At 35.6% G+C, this 18,028-nt stretch overlaps 1 protein-coding gene across 1 annotated transcript in view; it reads left to right on the forward strand.

Moving 5' to 3' along the window:
- The window catches only part of LOC100493820 (scavenger receptor cysteine-rich type 1 protein M160-like), a 363,414-nt gene that overhangs the window by 71,182 nt on the left and 274,204 nt on the right, over nt 1–18,028 (forward strand). The window contains exons 20-24 of the mRNA XM_031891745.1: nt 634–948; nt 4,020–4,331; nt 4,738–4,815; nt 9,895–10,032; nt 10,733–10,828. Of these exons, the coding sequence (XP_031747605.1) occupies nt 634–948; nt 4,020–4,331; nt 4,738–4,815; nt 9,895–10,032; nt 10,733–10,828 (939 nt within the window). The remainder of the gene's footprint in view (nt 1–633; nt 949–4,019; nt 4,332–4,737; nt 4,816–9,894; nt 10,033–10,732; nt 10,829–18,028) is intronic.

Raw genomic sequence — 18,028 nt, forward strand, 5'->3', positions numbered from 1 at the left:
TAGGTGAAAACAAAAACCATCAACCTATTCCTACTTGTCTTTATTTTTGTCTAGGATTTTGTAATTCTTTTTGGATAATACTATTTGATTAGTTTTATTTAAAATTTCTAGAAATGCATCACACATTGGCTGATGCTTTATAAACAAGCAATACTTTTCAGTTAAATAAGACACAGGGGGTTTATTAACAAACATTAGCAAGCAATCAGCAAATCCTTACCAATAGCAAGCAATCAGCAAATCCTTACCAATAGCAAGCAATCAGCAAATCCTTACCAATAGCAAGCAATCAGCAATTTTGAACAGTCTACTTGAAGTTAAGCTGTGCATATACTTGAAGATCTGCTTTTTTGGTTGCCTTGAGGTGGGCAATAACAGGCTGATCCTATTGCTTGGTCCTTGGGCCAAACAATTGGATCACAATGATAAATGCAGACCGTTAGGCTAAGAACCTCATTAATTAGCTGCTGTGGTCCATTCCCCAACAAGATTTTTAAAACTGGCCAATCAATTATTGGCTGATTTTTGACCACATATCAGTCAGGTTGGCCCATCGGAGGGTCCCATACACAGGCCAATAAGCTGCTCACTCAGTTCTGAAGCACTAACTAACTAATTTTGTGTTTTCTGCAGAAAGCTTACTCATACGACTGGTGGATAGTCCACATCGGTGTGCAGGCAGAGTTGAGGTCTACCACCAAGGGGAGTGGGGAACAATCTGTGATGATTCCTGGGATAAAGCAGATGCTAATGTTGTTTGCAGACAGCTAAACTGTGGCCATGCCATCAGTATTTCAACAATGAGCCACCATGAAACTGGTAAAGGGACTGCTTGGCTGAGTGGGATTAACTGTACCGGAAGTGAAACAGCTCTCTGGCAATGTCCTTTCAACAGCTGGGGCCAACACTCCTGTACAAAGAAGCAGGATGCACGTGTGAATTGTTCCGGTAAAGAATAATCATTTGTACATGTTCCCAGTTTTATATGCCTATTGACAATGAAATTGTCCAAATTAAGATGAATACACATGGAGATAGTTTATGGAATTTATGTGATACTGTAGGCTTACATACCAGGGGATAGTCTGAATGGCTTTATCTTAATCAATAGTTCCATGTAGATCACCATTTTTTTTTAAAATATGCTTTTATACTTATTCTGACTCCAATTGCTGTGATAATGGCTGAGTTTCCCCTGAGACCCATCTCCCTGGGCCTGTATGGAGCTGGGCACAACCACTGTGGGCAATCTTTGCCAGATAGCAAAACTCACTTGGAATCCACAAAGGTTCTTTATTTGGAGCAGATATATAATTAATTAATGAATTAGGTTTAAGAAAGGGAATCTGCAAGTTATATCCCACTGATAGGTCCCAAATCAACATATGAATAAACAACAGAAATTTCAGTGGAATAAAAACTACAACATTTATTGGCTCAAATTAACAGGACAAAAACTAACATATAGGGGCACATTTACTAACCCACGAACGGGCCCGAATGCGTCCGATTGCGTTTTTTTCGTAATGATCGGTATTTTGCGATTTTTTCGGAAAATTGTTGCAACTTTTTTGTTACCAATACGATTTGCGCGAAAAAACGCGAGTTTTTCGTAGCCATTCCGAAAGTTGCGAAAAAAGGCGCGACGTTTCGCGGAAGTTTTAACGCTACGAAAAAGGCGCGACTTTTCTCGCAAGTTTTAACGCTACGAAAAAATCGCAGATTTTGCGCAACTTTCGGAATGGCTACAAAAAACTTGCGTTTTTTCGCGCAAATCGTATTGGTAACGAAAAAGTCACGATAATTTCCGAAAAGTCGTAAAGTCGCCGAAAAAATCGCAAAAAATACGAAAAAGTCGCAAAATGTTCGTTTTGCAATCGGAATTTTTCCAATTCGGATTCGAATTCGTGTCTTAGTAAATCAGCCCCATAGAGTATACTATACCAAACAATGGATAGGTGCATCCCAGTGGTGCCTCATGGTACCCACTCTCCTAACATGTTTCGCACCATGTGGTGCTTCATCAGAGGAGGTGTCTTTGCCAGATAGCAGAACTCACTTGGAATCCACAAAGGTTCTTTATTTGGAGCAGATGTATAAATGCTGGAGTGGGTATGCAAATGTTGGGGTGGATGAACGAAGACTATTGCTTTCCTAACCCTTGGAGTAGCTCCTCATATGTGGAAAGCAGAAACAGGAATGGCATGATGGGAGGAACTGACATCACAAATAAGGAAGGGGAATGGGAGGGTCTACAGACTTAAAAATAAAAAACTTATGACCAATATGACAACAATATGAACAAGATGACCTTGGTCACTAGGTGGCAGTAAAACAGTGAATATGCATATAAACCATGATATTTAAACCTAATACACAACTCACAACACAACAATACTCAAATGCAAATTTATATATCTATATTTATATGATATATTCACAGATTGTATTCACTAACTCAAATGTATATTTTCAGTACCAAATTGAATCTGTGTAGGATTTATGTGGACTATATAATGCATTTCTGATTCTATTTCCTTCAGTGCTTCACTAAGTTTACATTTCAAATATTTGTGCCTGAGATCAGTGGGGACCATAAAGTGGGAACAATGAGCATTGATTTAAAAGAAAAAAAAATCCTTTTGTACCTATGTTCTCACCTTGCACTACACCTCACTGCAGTAAATAAGCGCTTTTATTTTTAAGGCTTAATTTAGTTTAACAATTTTTCATACACATTTCAAGGCCAGAAAAAAATCACATTTTAGTAAATGTGCCCCCATGTGTCTTTAGACAGAGGGGCAGATTTATCAAAGTTTAAAAATTAGAGCTTACCCATTTTCTATTCATTCTTATGGGATTTTCAAAAGTGTATTTATCAATGGTATTTGTGTAATTTTTATATTTTTCCTACTTTTATTAACCTTGAATTAAAAAAATGAATGCTACCTTATTTATTAAAAAATGACATATACAAAATGTGATTGAATAAAAATGTAAAATATAGCGAAAACCTCAAATTCAAAACTTTCGTAATTTTAAATGGGTCACAAATCTCATGAAAATTTAGAAAAACTTGAATAGCTCGAATTGACTAAAAACATAAAATTTAAATGAAGACAGCTCCCATGATCTACTATATAACCTCTCAAGCTTTTAGATGACAAAGTTTTACATTTGAGTTTTTGCATTTTTCTCACTTAATAAATATAGAAAGTGTGAGTTTTTTTAATCATTATCCAAAATTCATAATTATTACCACAAAAATGTACAAACATTGATAAACCTACCACATCATGTCCCATTTATCAGAATTCAAATTTGTGTAATTTTAGGGTTTTTTCTACCATGACTTAAAAATTTTTTTAAAAAAAGGAGTCTACTCATTTATTATAAACCACAAAACCAAGTGGATGTGGAAAATCCTTAAAAAATGCAAATACCTCAATTCGTAAATTTTACGTGAAAGGATTGCAAAGTAATTGCGTAGGACAGCTTCCATTGCCTTCTACATGAATGCGCGTCAATATAAAATTGCCACGTGCTCCATAAACAATTGTTGCGTGTGCAAAAAAAATTTGTCACATGCGCCAAAAACTTCTTGAAAATGTTTTTGCCGTGCGCGCCTTTTTTTTATGCCCATTTCGCAAAAACCCCTGCCAATGGTGAAATGCTGAAATTTGCCAAAATGTGCAGTGTTTAAAAGAAAATATAATAATAAAAAGGAGTTTAAAGCTCAATACATAAAAACTCACGCATGTTCTATTCATTCCTATGGGGTTTATAAAAGCATATTTACCAAACTTATTGATAAATATTCTTCTAAAAATCCCATAGGAATGAATAACATGTAGGTGAGTTTTTATGTATTAAACTAAACTCCATTTTGACAAACCTGCCCCTTAGTGTCCCACTGGGTGTTATATTGGATCGTGCATTATTTCAGTATTTTACCAAATGTTGCTAATCAGTCAGTAATGTTTCATCACATTCATTCCTAACATTAAAATCATTTGCAGAGTTTACAGACCTTCGTTTGGATGGAGGGTCCCATGAATGTGAAGGAAGACTGGAAGTCTACTACAATGGAAGCTGGAGATCAGTGTGCAACAACCACATGGACCAAGTTTCTATCTCTGTTATCTGCAGGCACCTGAATTGTGGCACCAAGGGAATCCGTCCAATTACATTTACATACGGTGCTGCCGATCCACCCTACTGGCTGGATCTAATTAAATGCCGTAAGCACGATCAGTCATTCTGGCAGTGCCCTTCATCTCCTTGGGCAAAACACTCCTGCAATCTGCAGGCTGAAGTGGCCGAAATTAAATGTAAGGAATTATTTTTTACATTTATAAAATCATATTTAAATGGCATTAACAAGTTGTACATGGGTATTTATAATGGAGGGAGAATAGTGGCCAACGTTTCTAATCCTTTGTATGTGAAACTTTCTGGGAAAGAAAAACCCTGGGTTACTTTGAAAATATTAGGTTTTTATGTTCTGAGAAACCTTTTCTATCAACCCCCAGTCCCCCAGATTTTCATTGTTCACCTATAATGTGCAATGAATGGGTTTACTTTGTTACTTGTTGGAATTAAACATACTTTTTACTCTTTTCAGAATCTCTAGATCTCAAGTCTACAATAGAAGGAACAAATTCAAAATACTGTAAGATAATCAGTCTATAAAATGATGCTACACGACAACTATTCATTTATATATGTATTTTGCAGGTGAAGGTGAAAGAAAGAAGCCGTTACACAATCAGACTGAAACTTATGGGCTTCCAGCACTACAGAATTGTTCTATTGGTAACTGTTATTTATCTGGGGGGCATGGAAACACATGTAGAATGTTTCTCCAAGTCTGGTAACCCATAGCAAACCATCAGATTATTTTTATATGGTAGACTAGTATTTTCTGGTTTCTGTTGCTGTTGGGGTTCTAGAACTGGAGCACATTTTTACATTCCCATTAATGCATTTTCTATTTTAATGTATGATTACCTTTATATTTTTTTGTACAGGTATGGGATCCATTGTTTAGGAACCTGTTATCCAGAAAGTTCCAAATTATGCAAAGCCCATCTCCCTTAGACTCCTTTATAATCAAATAATTCACATTTTTAAAAATGGTTTTCTTTTTCTCTGTAATAATAAAACAGTACCTGTACTTGATCCCAACTAAGATATAATTACCCCTTATTGGGGGCAGAACAGCCCTATTGGGTTTATTTAATGGTTAAATGATTCCCTTTTCTCTGTAATAATAAAACAGTACCTGTACTTGATCCCAACTAAGATATAATTACCCCTTATTGGGGGCAGAACAGCCCTATTGGGTTTATTTAATGGTTAAATGATTCCCTTTTCTCTGTAATAATAAAACAGTACCTGTACTTGATCCCAACTAAGATATAATTACCCCTTATTGGGGCAGAACAGCCCTATTGGGTTTATTTAATGGTTAAATGATTCCCTTTTCTCTGTAATAATAAAACAGTACCTGTACTTGATCCCAACTAAGATATAATTACCCCTTATTGGGGGCAGAACAGCCCTATTGGGTTTATTTAATGGTTAAATGATTCCCTTTTCTCTGTAATAATAAAACAGTACCTGTACTTGATCCCAACTAAGATATAATTACCCCTTATTGGGGGCAGAACAGCCCTATTGGGTTTATTTAATGGTTAAATGATTCCCTTTTCTCTGTAATAATAAAACAGTACCTGTACTTGATCCCAACTAAGATATAATTACCCCTTATTGGGGGCAGAACAGCCCTATTGGGTTTATTTAATGGTTAAATGATTCCCTTTTCTCTGTAATAATAAAACAGTACCTGTACTTGATCCCAACTAAGATATAATTACCCCTTATTGGGGCAGAACAGCCCTATTGGGTTTATTTAATGGTTAAATGATTCCCTTTTCTCTGTAATAATAAAACAGTACCTGTACTTGATCCCAACTAAGATATAATTACCCCTTATTGGGGGCAGAACAGCCCTATTGGGTTTATTTAATGGTTAAATGATTCCCTTTTCTCTGTAATAATAAAACAGTACCTGTACTTGATCCCAACTAAGATATAATTACTCCTTATTGGGTTTATTTCATGTTTAAATAATTCTTTAGGAGACTTAGGGGCCAATTCTGTTTTTTGGTAAATGTTTACATTTATTTTATTTTTTTATGTATGCTTTTTTGCCAGTATACAATTGTTTTGATTTTTTTTTTTTTGCAAAATTTGGATAATTCTCGAATTATCCAAATTCGATTATTCTCGAATAATGTTATCTTTTTTTAAAAACCTTGAATGTTCCAGAGGGGAAGGCAAAGTTAAGCATATTAACTTTTATACAGTAGGCAACTTAAACACATTATTTTTTGTGAAATAGAAAACAATAATGTCTTCAAGTTCCCATTGAAAATGTGTAAAATAAAAAACAATAATATTTTTAACATTATTGTCATCATAGAATACACGTGTTTAACATAATTATTTTCTATTTCACACATATTTTCATTCACATTTTCAAGAGGAAGTTAAACACAAAAAATGAAGGGATTCATGGAAATGTACAATTTGTTTGAGAACCAGTAATATATCCACAAAACTCTATCAAAATGTTTGCCAGAATTCTTACATTTTGTAAGAAAAAAGCACCAAGCACTATGGATAAAGTAAACATTAGAACTTATTGTATGTTCAACTTACAAAATATTGTGACTATTAATAAATACATCATTGATCAAATTTTTGAAACACAGAACTCTCAGGAGTTTATGTAAGTTTAAACAATAATAAACAAAGAATTTTGATTTTACAAATCCTGAAAACCCCAGGTCCCCCTAAGCATTATGGATAACAGGTCAAATACCTGTACTATAAAACTTAAAGGGTTATTTATCAATGTTCATTTTTCATTTTTTACCACAATTCCAGTTTTTTTGCTCTAAAAATCATGTAATTTATTTGTTTTAATTAAGGACAAAAAGCATAGCAAAACCCATTTATTTAAGTTTTAAGCATTACGTTTTTGGAATGTCTTTTTAGCTTGAAAAACTCACTAAAATTATGATAAAAATACGAATTTGAGGTATTTGAATTTTATTTCCATGATTTACTTCAATTAAGTTTTTTATATTCAGATTTTTTTTTTTTATAAATCAGCAAACACAGTGAAATTTGAATTTAGTCAAAGTAGAAAATTACACAAATTAGAATTTTGATAAATTTGTCTTCAAAAATTGTTTAAGACCAAGCTAAATTTTATTCTAATAATTCTCATAGTACCTTCTTTAGGTTGAACTATATACTACAACAATTTGGATTCATAAGCTCTTTATTTCCAGTGTAAAAATTCATAATCCATATGAGTTTTGTTGTATAAGTAAGAGTAATGTGTGGTAGCGAGACAAGCATGTTCTTATTCAGTAAATACTTTTTTAAGGGGCAGATTTATCAAAATGTTAGTTTAATACATAAAAACTCACCCACCCAGTATATCTCACTGCCAAAGTATTCAAAGCTATTAACAAAATACTTATTCCTTTTCTGTGGGGTAATAAACAACCTCGTATTGCATGGGAAAAATTAACTGCCTCCTACACAGATGGAGGATTGGCGCTCCCGAATTTACAGTTGTATTATATGGCTTCACAGATATACTATCTGCACTGGTGCTTCCTCCCAGACCCTTACAACCCAAACATGACACTTCAGGCTCTTACTCTGGGCTCAATAGAAGGGATGAACAATTTTCCCTACCGGCACGTAAACGACTTCCCCAAAGTACCCACCACTCTCTTGGTGCCATACAGGAACTGGATTGCAGCCTTGAAACTATATAAAAGAGACCCACCACTGGTCTCAGCTAGGCTCCCAATATGGGGGAACTCCTACCTTCCACATCTCCAAAACCTGCAAGAATTTATATTATGGCCAACTCAAAATTTCAAATACCTCGGGGACCTGCTGATAAACTCTACCTTCCCCACATATGAACAAATATCCTTGAGGTGCCAGCCCCCAAAACCACAATTTTATAGATATTTGCAACTCAGGCATGCTTTCAATGCCCAATTTGCTACACTTAGCCCAGAAATAACATCACTCGACATAGAACATATCCTCCATAAGCCTGAGGCTCCTAAACTAGTATCACATATTTACAGTATTCTCCTTTCTACCAAACCCAGGCCATTTGAAACAGCCAGAACCCGATGGCTCACTGACATTCCACAACTGACCTCTGAGGTCTGGGAGGAAGCAACAGATAACTGCTACAATTATTTAATATCAACCAGAGACCGCCTGGTACAGTACAAAATTATGCACCAACTATACATCACACCGTACAGGCTACACAAAATGGGGAGGAAACCAGACCCCTCATGTCCCAGATGCAATGCTTCACCAGCAGGATTTTTCCATATGATATGGAGCTGTCCTGGTACTGGTATAAAATCCTAAAAAATCTAGCTGATAACCTGGACTTTCCCCATGTCACGTCTCCCTCCATATGCCTTTTTGGAATACTAGAAGACATTATTCTAAGCAGTTATGCCAGAAATCGGTACCGAACCCTTCTTTTTTATGCTAGGAAAAACATTGCCATGCATTGGATGGGAGCATGGCCACCGTCCATAAAAACATGGACACGGTTGGTAAACCAAGCAATCCCACTAATTAAACTTACCTCAGAAGCAAGGGGAACACAGGCTAAGTTTGACCTGATCTGGAACCCGTGGATTGAGGCAGGGTTGGACTAACTCTATACAACAAGTCTTATATGCAAAGTGGAATTACATCTCTATGTAGTATGTCTTGCAGATCTGTATAACCAATTTAAACTATTGGGAAATGTACACTACTAATGTTTGGCACAACTGTCTGTTTGTTGTTAATAAAAAATTACCTTTAAAAAAAAAAAAACCCACATTTTCTTCAATTCTATGGGATTTATAGAAGCGTATTTATCAATAGGTGAGTTCTATCTTTCAGCCACCGACAAATATTCTTCTAAAAATACCATAGTAATTAGTGATGAGTGAATGTCCAGTTTCCCTTTGCCAAAATATTTGCGAAATATCAAAAACCGGCAAAACATCCGTGAAACATGTTTGCCGCTTGACTTTTTTTGTTGCGCATGTCTTTTTCACCGTAACTACACCTATTTTGGCATCACCACACCCATTTTGATGTGACCGCGCCTTTTTTGACACGCAACAAATTTCTGTGAAACCTGCTGAAAAAAATTGCTCACCGCTAATAGGAATGAATAGAATAGAAGAGTTTTTATGTATTAAACTTTAAACTCACTTTTGTAAAATCTGCACCTTAGGGGCCGATTTACTAACCATTAATTTTTTTGAGATTTACTATGCTTCCAAATGGCTAAAAATTCAAGTCTAACAATTTGCCACATAAAACTTACTGAGATCATTTAGTCAGTGGCAGAGGTCCTTTCCCTTTCCTTGAAGATTGTTTTCAGATTTTTGATGCTGGTCTTTTTTTGGGCGACAATTCAAAAAAGTTGCAGTTTTTATGACTTTTTCTTGCAGAGACTTTTCATTTAGACATTCAAGGAAATGAGTTTTGCTGAATTTAAAAATAAAAAAAATTGCAATGGCAAATCCTTTTCATAGAGTATTTTAATCTCCCCAGAGTACTTCCAGGCATCAGGTAAAAAAAAGAAAGACCCTCCATTTTGACCCCACACATGGCTCAATAAGCATCACCAGCTTTGTATTTACTTATCTGAATTTTGACACAATCATTATATTGTGAAACTATATATGGGTATAATATCATGTGGAAATACTGATATTGGTCTGTATGTAGCAATGATCTGTTATATGACAAATCCCTTCTTTTGCCCAGTGCAAACTCTGATTGAGTCGCTCATCTCACATTCCTCAACCAGCATTCCTACTGCTGTTGCAATTGTTTTTGGCATCTTGTTTCTGGCTCTCATTGGTTTGTGGATCCTAAAGAAAAACCTAAAGGTGTTGAAAAAAGGTAATTTGTACATCTTTATATTAAACAATATCAATGATCAAGGTCTATCCTGCTTTCTAGAGTTTAACACAATTACTTCTCAATTTTGTATATATTGCATCTGCCCATTTCTTTCTTCTTACTTTATCACATCAGTTCCAAGAGCAATAGCCGATTGCCTTTTTTTGCACTTTGCATGCTATGTTCTGCATGCTAAATGTCCCCTCATTACATTAAAGAGACAGTATAGCCCCTGTGCAACATGAGTGCTATGAATAGGGATTGTGCTTAACATACTTTTTGCCTATGTTTTTTGTTATTTTATAAGCTAAACATTGCACATAATAAAAAAGAAGCTACTCCATGTCTAATCGGCAATGTAGATAATTAGAGGCCCAGTGCACAGATAAACAGTAGTCCATTATGCAGGTTATATGTAGTGATGAGCAAAATTTTTGCCAGGCATGAATTCACAGCAAATTGGGCAAATTTTTTCACGATACGGACTCCAAAATTCACTGTAGTAAAATTCACCACATGTGAAAAAATAACAATAGCAATAACAATAGCTTACTAAAATTACTAACTTACATTTTCTGTGACCTTACTCATATTTTGTTTTGTACCTTAGATAGTAAGATGCCATAGAAGAAAATGAGGTTCTTGAATCCCCCTGAGAACTCACTGTTTAATAAACTCCTGGGTTGTTTTTCTACTTTAGGGAAAAGATCTCCTATGTGCCCCGATGATGAGATCTATGAGGAGATTGAAGCCAACTTGATGATGCCCATGGATAAAGAAGCCAACCTTTCCCCTGGTATGATTTAAGAGGTTTTCGGGGTTCTTTGATATTGGCTATTGTGCAACAATACGAAAAAATTACGGTTATCATGGAACAAGTCAAAAAAGGTTTATCTTATCTGCAACTTTTTTTTGTTCATACTTTTTCAGTTCAGATCTTTTGATAAATGACTGCAATTTGTGGAAATGAAATTTTTCATGGTTTTAATGAACCATTGGGTAGTTTTTTTTCAATTCATATGTTTAGTTCTAAAAGTTACAGGAAACAAAAGTTGCGACTTTTGTGTCAAAATGGCTAAAAATCTAAACCCGACAATTTGCCATCTAAAACTTTCTAAAATCATGTAGAAGTCAATGGCAGAAGTCCCTTCGCTTCTCTGGGTGATACTTCTTTTGCCTCGAAACTTTAGAGGTTTTGGATTTTTGATGCTTTTTGTGCAACAATTAGAGAAATTTGAGGTTTTGGTCCGACAATTCGAAAATGTTGCTGTTGCTTTGACTTTTTCTGGAGCTAACTTTTCATATCGGATTTTTTTAGTAAATGTCAGACATTCAAGGAAATGAATTTAATAAAATTTTAAAATTAAAAATATGAGAAATTATACAGGTTTAGTATATCTGATTTTAGAGCTTAATACAAGTATCAGACCCCTTATCTTTAACCCATTATCCAGAAAGTTCCAAATTACAGAAAGGCCACCTCCCATAGACTCCATTTTAATCAAATAATTCACATTTTTAAAAATAATTTCCTTTTTCTCTGTAATAATAAAACAGTACTTTGTACTTGATCCCAACCAAGATATTATTAATCCTTATTGGAACCAAAATAATCCTATTGGGTTTAATTACTGTTTAAATAGTAAAATCTGTTTTTAGCAGACTTTAGGTAGGAAATCAGACTTACAGAAAGACCCCTTATTTGGAAAACCCCAGGTCCTAAGCGTTCTGGATAATGGGTCCCATACCTGTATATAAAAACTCACCCACATTCTATTAATTCCTATGGGATTGTTTAATCCAAAATGGAACCCCCCAAAAAATGAACATTGTTAAATGACCCCCTTGGGGGCAAATTTTCTAAAATTCAAACATTTTTAATTTTAAAAGCCAACTAAACTCATTTCCATGAATGTCAGACACTGACAAAAAAGTCCGACCTAAAAGAGCCAGTTCAGGAATGCATAGCTGGATGCATATTAACCCTTTCCCTGCCAAGCCCGTAGCTCCTATGTGCTGGCATAAATAGTCGCTATGTGCCAAGCATGTAGGAGCTACATTTCCCATTAAGAGAACGCGTTCTCTATACTCGCCAAAGACACGCTGCCAGCCCCACAAACCCCTAGACAACAAGCTTACCAGCGTTGCTCCTCCTCTGCCCCCTCTGATCGCCCCCAGAGTTACCCCAAGTCACAGCAACATCATCAGGACGTGCCTGCTGCATGGGTTATTTAAATCCTGCCCCTGGCACTGCCCCCTCACTCGTGCAGCATTGTGGAGCCTGCCTGCCTTTGAGATCTGCCTTGCCTGCCCCCAGGTAACAATTTTGCACCATTTACACTAAGGGGGAGATTTACTAATCCACGAACGGTCCGAAGGTGTCCGAATGCGTTTTTCTTAATGATTGGTATTTTTGCGACTTTTCCATCGCCATCGCGACTATTTCGTATGTCCCGCAAATTTTTCGTCACCACCGCGAAAAGCATACACTTACACACACACATATACACCCCTATACACACAAGCAAGTAAAAAAATGTTTATCTTATCTGCGACTTTTTTGTTCATACTTTTTCAGTTCAGATCTTTTGATAAATGACTGCAATTTGAGCAAATGAACCACTCACACACATACACACACTCCTTTTGTAAGTGAGCACACATAAATATATTTTACTTTGCCTTTATTTTATTTTCCATTTTTAGCCTTTACACACTAATCACTGTTTCATCATTTTTATTTTATATTATTGATTTTATTTGTTTCATTGCTTTTTCAGTTCTGCATTGTGCTTTATTTCTGTTTTATTACTTGTTTTACTCTATTACTCTGTGTAGGGACCCCAAAGAATTGGGCCCCTCCAGGATTAGTTCCCCTTTAGACAGGCACCATGAGGGTGGCCTTATGAGATTTGGACACCTAAAGGTGGTCCTAGGTGTTTATGTGTGAAAAGGGAGTTTCCCTGTTATGCAGCAGCAACCACTAGGTGGCAGTGTGCTGCAATATAAAAAGGGCTGACACCCATTTTGTGAAGGTCTTCGTCCTGGGACTGCTTCTTGTAAAGAAGCGTATAACAGGCTTGTGTTCTAGTACAGGAGGTACTGTAACAGGTCACTCTAGGAGTGACAGGCAGGCTAGAGAGAACGGGCAGTGATAGCCCCGACAGGACCCCCCAGCACTCATGGCTGGAGTTAAGGATCTGTAGTGTGTAGTAAGAGGAGCCAAGTCAGCACCTGGGAGTGTTCCCAGTGAAGGGGCCCTACGCGTAGACCGGGGTGAGTTCCTAGGTGGAAGCATCCGGCGGGAGTACCGGGGGTAGCCCAAAGAGAGAGTGTGTGACTTGAGCCGTCTGTGTGACATCCTCTGAAGTGTTCGGCCTGCATCAATAAACAAGTTCATCTGGTTCACCATTTTAACCAGTGTCTTGGTGGTTCATATACTGAGGATCCTCAACTGCCTGGTAAGCAGCTACCCCAAGGGAGGGGCAAGGTACCGGGAGTTGCTGGGAGTCCGGGTCCAAGGAGGACCTCATAGAGTTTTCCCAGGGAGGAGACATATAGTTCTACCTATACCTACCCTGGGTGGAGGCACGCCATTTATATCAAATCTGTCCCCCATAAATAAGCGGGGGCTCAGGGCTCCTGTAGCGCCACACGCAGGTGATTGCGTGTTATAAGTACCACAGTAGCCAAAATAGGGTTACATCTGATTTCTAATTTCTGCATTATACTTTTATTACTGTTATATTGCTTGTGTTACCTTGATTTTGCAGTGTGACAAGTGATCAGGTACCCTGAACGCAAGTCACACAGCATAATCACATTTCTTTTTATTGCATTTTTCAGTGGTTTCATTGCATTTTTAGATTTGTGTTGCTGTTCATTTACTGTTCTTGCTTATTTATTGTTCTTGGTTGTATTTAGAGAACTTTGCTTGTGTTACTTTTATTTCAGTAGTAATTAGGTCATAATCACTTTTTTGTGTATTCAGTGATTTTATTGCATTTTTGCAATTTCACAGGTAAGGGGGTGTTTAGACTAAAAAACTGCATGGTGGGCACTTAGAGCACAGCTCCAAACTTTTGAGCTGAAATTGCTCGTGTATTGCCCCTGTTTTGGGCTGTTTGGAGGCCGTGTCTTTAGGTGCAGCCATGCATGTGGGGTATCGTTTTGTTCAGGACAAGTTGCAGATTGATATTTTAGTGTTTTTTTTTTCATTGTTATGGCAATTTCGGGGAGAAATCTAATTTTGGATCTTTTATTTTCTTTATTTCCGGCCAAACCCAAACTTCTACGGAGAACTGTGTCCACAATTCTGCATGTAGGAAAGCAAGAATGGTGCTGCTGAATAGCTACAGATATAGAAAACATATAGTTTGTGGGGATATTTCACAAGTAGACTGAAAAACTGCAAGGTGCGCACTTAGAGCGCAGCTCCAAACTTTCCAGCTGAAATTGCCCTTATGCATTGCCCCTGTTTTGGGCTGTTTGGAGGCCGTGTCTTTAGGTGCACCCATGCATGTAGCATATCGTTTTACTCGGGATAAATTGTTCTTTCATAACCTGCCTTCATTTGAAAATTTTCATTGGTATTTTATTCTCAAATTTACTTTGGACTTTGTGACTGTGATAGTGTTTCAGAAAAATAAAAATAATTAAAAATATGATATATGTTTTTACAGTATCTGTATGACAGGAGCTACATTTAGAGAAAAAACTACACCACAACTAAAAATATAGAGGTGTGCAGGTTCTAAAAAATGTGTGCCTTATGAGGGTATTCCATTTCTGTCATAAGATATGCCATGTTAAAATAGAGATGGCCTTTTCACTTTTATTCGATGTAATATTGCACAAAATGCTGTTTTATTAGTGGGGTATATTCTAGACAAGAAAAGTGGGTTACCAATACATATTTGGTATTGTTGGATTCAGCAGAATCAGGGCTTTTACAAACAGTAAAATTTTTGTATGTTAATATAATCGTTCTTGAAAACAAAACACAAAATAAAGATACTTTTTTTTTATTTCATTTTTTTAAACATATTTCACAATGTGTGAAATCTCCAGAAAAAGTACAAAATTTTATTACAATGTTCAAGCTTGGCAGTAGTTCACTTTTGGGAAAAATCGTCTGGCAGTGAAAGGGTTAAATTTAAAAAAAAAATGTCACTTTTAGCGCTTAAAATCCGAGATTTTGTGTTCAAATAAAAGTATGTATTGCATTATAAATTTTCTCTGGTTTGTTCTCTTTTAAACTTGTTTTTCTTGTAAACTGTAGTTTTGTGTATTTACAATCACTCCTCAAATATATTTATTTACTTATGGGAAATAAAGGGTCAGTGGTTAATTGGAATTGAATTATACCTGGTAAACATTATGGGTCTTATTTACTTAAATTCCAGTTCGCAGGGAAAGAAAATCCCAAGTATGGGAAAAAATGCCAACAAAATGCCAGTGACTTTTCTTTATTTTTTTCCTCAAACAGTACCTTATTTAAGAAAAACATGGGACAGAATATTCTCGAGTGCATTTTTTCTGAGAAGAGAACTCACACACTAGTGAGAATCACATTGTTCCATTTAATTTAAATGCTAAAAAACTTGAATGTTTTCATAAACTGCAAGAAAAAATAAAGTTATTAGGGAATATTCCTACTGACTTCTATACAACCTCACCAGCTTTCACGTGCTGGGTTCTTTCTGGAAACGTTTCACAGTTGTTTTCCATGATAAATTTTGTTTTATTTGGCTTCTGCGTTTCGAGAAAAAGATGCAAATTGATTTTTTTATAAATTAGCCCCTATATATTAATACATATATTATATAATACATAATAAGGAGACATTTGAATTCTGCAATTTTGGATCTGGAGGGATACTGACTTGTGACTGTCTGAACACTTACAAAAAAATTAAGCAAATGAATGGGTGAATAAATTTTGGACTAGACCAATATATTAAAGTGTTTTTTTTTAAATTTCCCAGGGAGTGCAGAGATTATTCAAGATGACTATGACGATGTGGAAGAACAGGTCAAGAAAACCCTCTCCTCAACCTCAGACACTGAAAGTAGGATATAATCCTGACATTTATGATAATACATGTGGGCTATCTGTTTTAGGAAAATGAATTTAACATTTTAAAGAAAATATTCAGTATAAAGATAAAACTGGGTAAAAAGATGGAATGTGCAAAATAAAAAATATTTTCAATAATGGTAGTTAGCCTGGAGCCAACTGATGTCTAACGACATTTATACATTATTTTTTTACTTTTCAGGGACTGCAGAGATTATCCAAGATGGTTATGATGATGTAGAGGAGCAGGTTAAGAAAACCCTCTCCCTAGACTCAGACAGTGAAAGTAAGTTTAATTCACACTTTCATTTTACACGGGGGCTAATTTTTTTTAGCAGTTAATAAAAAGTAATAAAATGAGCACCATAAAAGATTAATGGCTTGCATTTAGCATAGTATTTTTAGTGAGAAAAAAATGTGGGGTGCATAACACAAAGTGCCAGAGTTGTTGGGCTTTATTCAAACTACAGACTCATAGCGGCACCATAATTAGTAAGATCCAATGGTAGGTTGCAACTTGTTAGATCTACTCAAGTCTGTTCAAACTGTAAGACGAAAAAGTATGACAATCCCTTTCTCCCACCAACAACTCAAGGTTTTCCCATTGCGAACGTCCTTTAGGAAGGATATCCTCATCCTATTTAGAAAATACTAATAAATAAGTAAAACCAGAGACAAAACTAATATCCTACATATGTTGTAAAAATTAAACAATGGATTTATTTATAAATGTGCTCATTATTGGTCACTATAATTGGATATAAGTAATTTCTGCTGTGATTATGACATTTGATGATGGAGTTTTCTAAGTGACAGATGTATATTTTTACTGTTTGCAGCAATAAAATATGTGATAGCTTTTTTTTATGATAAAAGCAAACATTTTGGTTTTAGATGGTAACATTTTTGTAAATCACAATTCTATTCAATTCCATTCTGTGTATATATCGTACTCTATCAAAGAAATTCATCTCTGGTGCACGCATAATCTAATTATCTACCTTGCAAGAACCAAACATGGAGTAACTTTAATTTCCCTGTTCAATAAATAACAAAAACACAGATTTTGTGATTAAGACAACAGGCAAAATGTATGTTCAGCACAAACCCTATTCACTGAGCTTAGGTGAAGGTATAACAAGGAGGTAAAAATCAGGACACTCAGGATAGAACAGTGACATATATCCTTGAAAAAAAAGATATCATTTTTTTTATTAATGTAAAGTCTTATAGCAGTGACCCTAGTGTTCAAGTCACTCAAACATTGCATATACTGCAAACATGATTTCACCCAAGCACAATATCTAGGAAAGAACTTTTTCCCCCATAATTTGAAACATTGATCAATCTTTAAAGAGACTCTGTGCAAGTGACCAAGCGTTTAATTAAAAGAGCTGTGTAATAAAGCTATGTTATGCTTAATTGCTATTGCTTATACAAATATTTGCTATGTACTTAATATGTTACCCTCTATTTCTTTTCTGCCCCAGGTACAAGTGAGACTTTTAACCAAGATAAATATGATGATGTGGAAATGCTGCATCAAAAAGAATCCAAGTCTCGGGGTAAAATATTCCAAATATTACATAATCCACAATGTACTGAAACTGGTTTATATCATGTATATATTTGTTCTGAGCTAAATATATCTACTTGGTTTTATATTTCAGTTATGTGTTGCTCATAGTCTGGAGTCTGTCCCAAAAATGCCATAAATTAAGTTTACCTTTAGTTAATGTAAAATAAATAAATACATTAAATTCCCACCAATGCATTTGCTTATTTTAAATTCTACATGAATGAAAAAACCTGCTTGCAAGTTCTTCCCTTGGATGTAGTTTGCCTTTTCATTTTGTAATGATGCTATAATAATTGACATTTAGATTGAAAGTTTTTACAAGCAAGGTCCTGACCCTAT

The sequence above is a fragment of the Xenopus tropicalis genome, chromosome 8 (assembly GCF_000004195.4).
Source record: "Xenopus tropicalis strain Nigerian chromosome 8, UCB_Xtro_10.0, whole genome shotgun sequence".
Lineage (NCBI taxonomy): Eukaryota > Metazoa > Chordata > Amphibia > Anura > Pipidae > Xenopus > Xenopus tropicalis.